A 3,039-nucleotide genomic window follows, 5' to 3' on the forward strand; every position below is an offset into this window, starting at 1 on the left:
ACTGATGTTGATGTTGTCATGTTGTGTTTTGGCCTGATGCCCCACCCTCCACCTATCTGCCAATCACGAAGTTAGTTGTGTTTCAGCATCCGGGTTGCCAGCTCTGCTCTAGTTACCACAGCTGCAGCTACAAACTGTAGCCTAAGTTCCTGCTGGATCCTGCAGCCTATCTGGCAACCTCGAGTCAGGGGGGAGGGGGAGGGGATACAGTAATTTGAAAGTGATTGCAGTACCAGTTTTGGCCACAATCTTACATACGGCTCCTTTAACAACAAACTTAGCTTTCGTCTTAAAACATTATATCAATCTATAGACTGCTTTAACTTTCAGGTTAGGAGAAGAATAGTCTCTCAGTTGTTGCTACCTATTCTGGACTATGCGGTACCACAATTTTAAAGAATTCAGCAATTTTAAACAGATCGTCCTTGCGACAGCGATTAAACTGTTCTGTGCTCGGAGATAGTGTAAAGGCAGTCAAAAAGCAGTCAAACAAAGAATGAATTGTAATGACTTACCAACTGCGCAGCCACAAGAAGAGTTCATGGATACATTTTTGCCATAATAATCCGTTTTTTTGTGAACGAGCCCCCAATTAATGTTACATCCCTGGTCTAAGGTCCAGGAGAATAACATAAATAACTTCCAATACAACTGACTTCTTGTTTCTTTCTTTTTTTATTACTTTTTATAACAAATTGTTCAAAATGGAAAACAGCAGCACAAGACATCAAAAAGAATCAAATTAACTTCAGGGTTGAGAAAGCCAAAATAACAAACAAAATTCAATCAACCTTTTTTTAGAGAAAACTTATTATCCTGTCAAAGAAAAAGAAAAGACAAATACAGACTGAACCGACTCCCTTACTAGCCAAAAAACAGGAGAAAACGTATGTTCACAATAAAGCAAAAGTGGCACCCCAACCCCTACGGCTTCTGTGCTGAAGTAGTGACATTTACTATAATTATAATAATAATAACACCATACACAACACGTCTCATCATAACATACCTGATACACTTTTCAAAAGTTTTGTGAAGAAATAATCAGTATGGGTTTCATGACCTTATTTCAGTGACAATTTTTTTTTGTATTTTCACAAACCACACATAAATGACATTATCTCAAAACTACAAACTTTTACATACATGCTGCTGATATATTATTGTAGCAGAGTTTGTGCTGAATACAGTGTAATCAGACTTTAGCCATGGAAATGTCAAAAGTAACAGAAATAAGCACAAATGTCAGAGCAAGTCAGAACACCTCCAGGACCCAGAAAACAGCTCAGACCCCAGAGGGTTAATAGATATCAATCAATCAACAAAGTGTCCTGTGCTCACCACACACCGGCTATAGGTGGAGAGCAGAGATTTGGCTATAGAGTGATGTGTGTCTAACTTACACAGAAAAGACTTTGTTGCTCAGCACATGAACATAAACTACTTACCGTGATCTCAGACTGTGTTGATGTGGTTTCTCCACTGTATGGATCTTCATGTGTCGCTTCAGGTGAGTTTTAAAAGAGAAACTCTGTCTACACTGATCACACGTGTGGATCTCTCCAGTGTGGATCCTCTCATGTGATCTCAGATGTGATGACTGACTGAATCTCTTGTCACAGTGTGAACACTTGTAAGGTTTTTCTCCAGTGTGAATCCTCTGGTGCAGTTTTAATTGATCAGCTGTAGTAAAAGTCTTCTCACACTCAAAGCACATGTATTCTCTCACACCAGTGTGAGTTTTCTTATGTCTGTGTAAATTACCCTGCAGTGAAAAACTCTTTCCACACACAGAACATGAATGCGGCTTCTCCTTCGTGTGAACTCTCAGGTGTGACTTCAGGTGTGATGCACAGATAAATGTTTTGCAGCATTGATCACATGAGAACGGCTTCACTCCGGTGTGGATCCTCATGTGTCTTTTAAGGTGTGAAGATCGACTGAAATCTTTCCCACATTTATCACACTTAAACGGCTTCTCTCCAGTGTGGATCATCATGTGTCGCTTCAGGACACTTTTAAAAGCAAAACTCTCTCCACACTGATCACACGTGTGCGGCTTCTCTCCAGTGTGGATAAAGATTTCATGTGATCTCAGATGTGATGATCGACTGAATCTCTTGTCACAGTGTGAACACTTGTAAGGTTTTTCTCCAGTGTGAATAATCTGGTGCAGTTTTAAATCGCTCGCTGTAGTAAAAGTCTTCTCACACTCAAAGCACATGTACTCTCTCACAGCACTGTGGATTTTCTCATGTTTATGTAAATTACCCTCCAGTGAAAAACTCTTTCCACACACAGAACATGAATGCGGCTTCTCCTTCGTATGAACTGTCAGGTGTGACTTCAGGTGTGATGCACAGATAAATGTTTTGCCGCATCGATCACACGAGAACGGTTTCTCTCCAGTGTGGATCCTCGTGTGGCGCTCAAGACCATCTTTGCGTGCGAAACTATTTCCACACTGAGTGCAGGTGAAAGATTTCTTGGCTCTTCTTTTCTTTAAAAATGTATTTTTAGTCTTTGAGCGACTCAGTGGTTTTTCTCCAGGTTTGACATGATGTTCCTCCTCCACTTCACTCAGTTCTTCACTCTCCTCCTCCACTTCACTCAGTTCTTCACTCTCCTCCTTCGCTTCACTCAGTTCTTCACTCTCCTCCTTCGCTTCACTCAGTTCTTCTCTCTCCTCCTTCGCTTCACTCAGTTCTTCTCTCTCCTCCTTCGCTTCACTCAGTTCTTCTCTCTCCTCCTTCACTTCATTCAGTTCTTCACTCTCCTCGCTCTCTTCCATCAAGTCTGACATGAAAGAAAAATGTATGAAATAAAATTTTCAGAACATCAAAATAATTCATTGAAAGAAATATAAATTGAAAGGACATGAAAGTGAGCCCTAAAGTAATAGTAGAAAGTAGACAACTGTTATAACTAGAGGTGGGCCGTTATCAGTGTTAACGTGCTGCGTTAACGTGAGACTCTTAGCGGGCGATAAAAAAAAAATATCGCTGTTAATCTATTCTCAAAGTTGGGTTGGGAGCTGGG

General features: G+C 40.5%; 1 protein-coding gene across 1 annotated transcript; it reads right to left on the reverse strand.

The window, feature by feature from the left end:
• Window positions 1–665: 665 nt before the first annotated feature.
• LOC311079294 (uncharacterized protein) lies at window positions 666–2,680 on the reverse strand. Its single transcript, XM_084108563.1, has one exon. It carries the CDS (start codon window positions 2,222–2,224, stop codon window positions 1,445–1,447), a length of 780 nt encoding a protein of 259 aa, XP_083964689.1. The 5' UTR covers window positions 2,225–2,680; the 3' UTR covers window positions 666–1,444.
• Window positions 2,681–3,039: the final 359 nt, after the last annotated feature.

This window comes from Abramis brama (genome assembly GCF_963993115.1).
Source record: "Abramis brama genome assembly, chromosome: 1".
Lineage (NCBI taxonomy): Eukaryota > Metazoa > Chordata > Actinopteri > Cypriniformes > Leuciscidae > Abramis > Abramis brama.

Bases quoted from the DNA above. Each gene is read 5' to 3' on its own strand.
- LOC311079294 (XM_084108563.1), bottom strand. From the start codon at position 2,224: ATGTGCTTTGAGTGTGAGAAGACTTTTACTACAGCGAGCGATTTAAAA.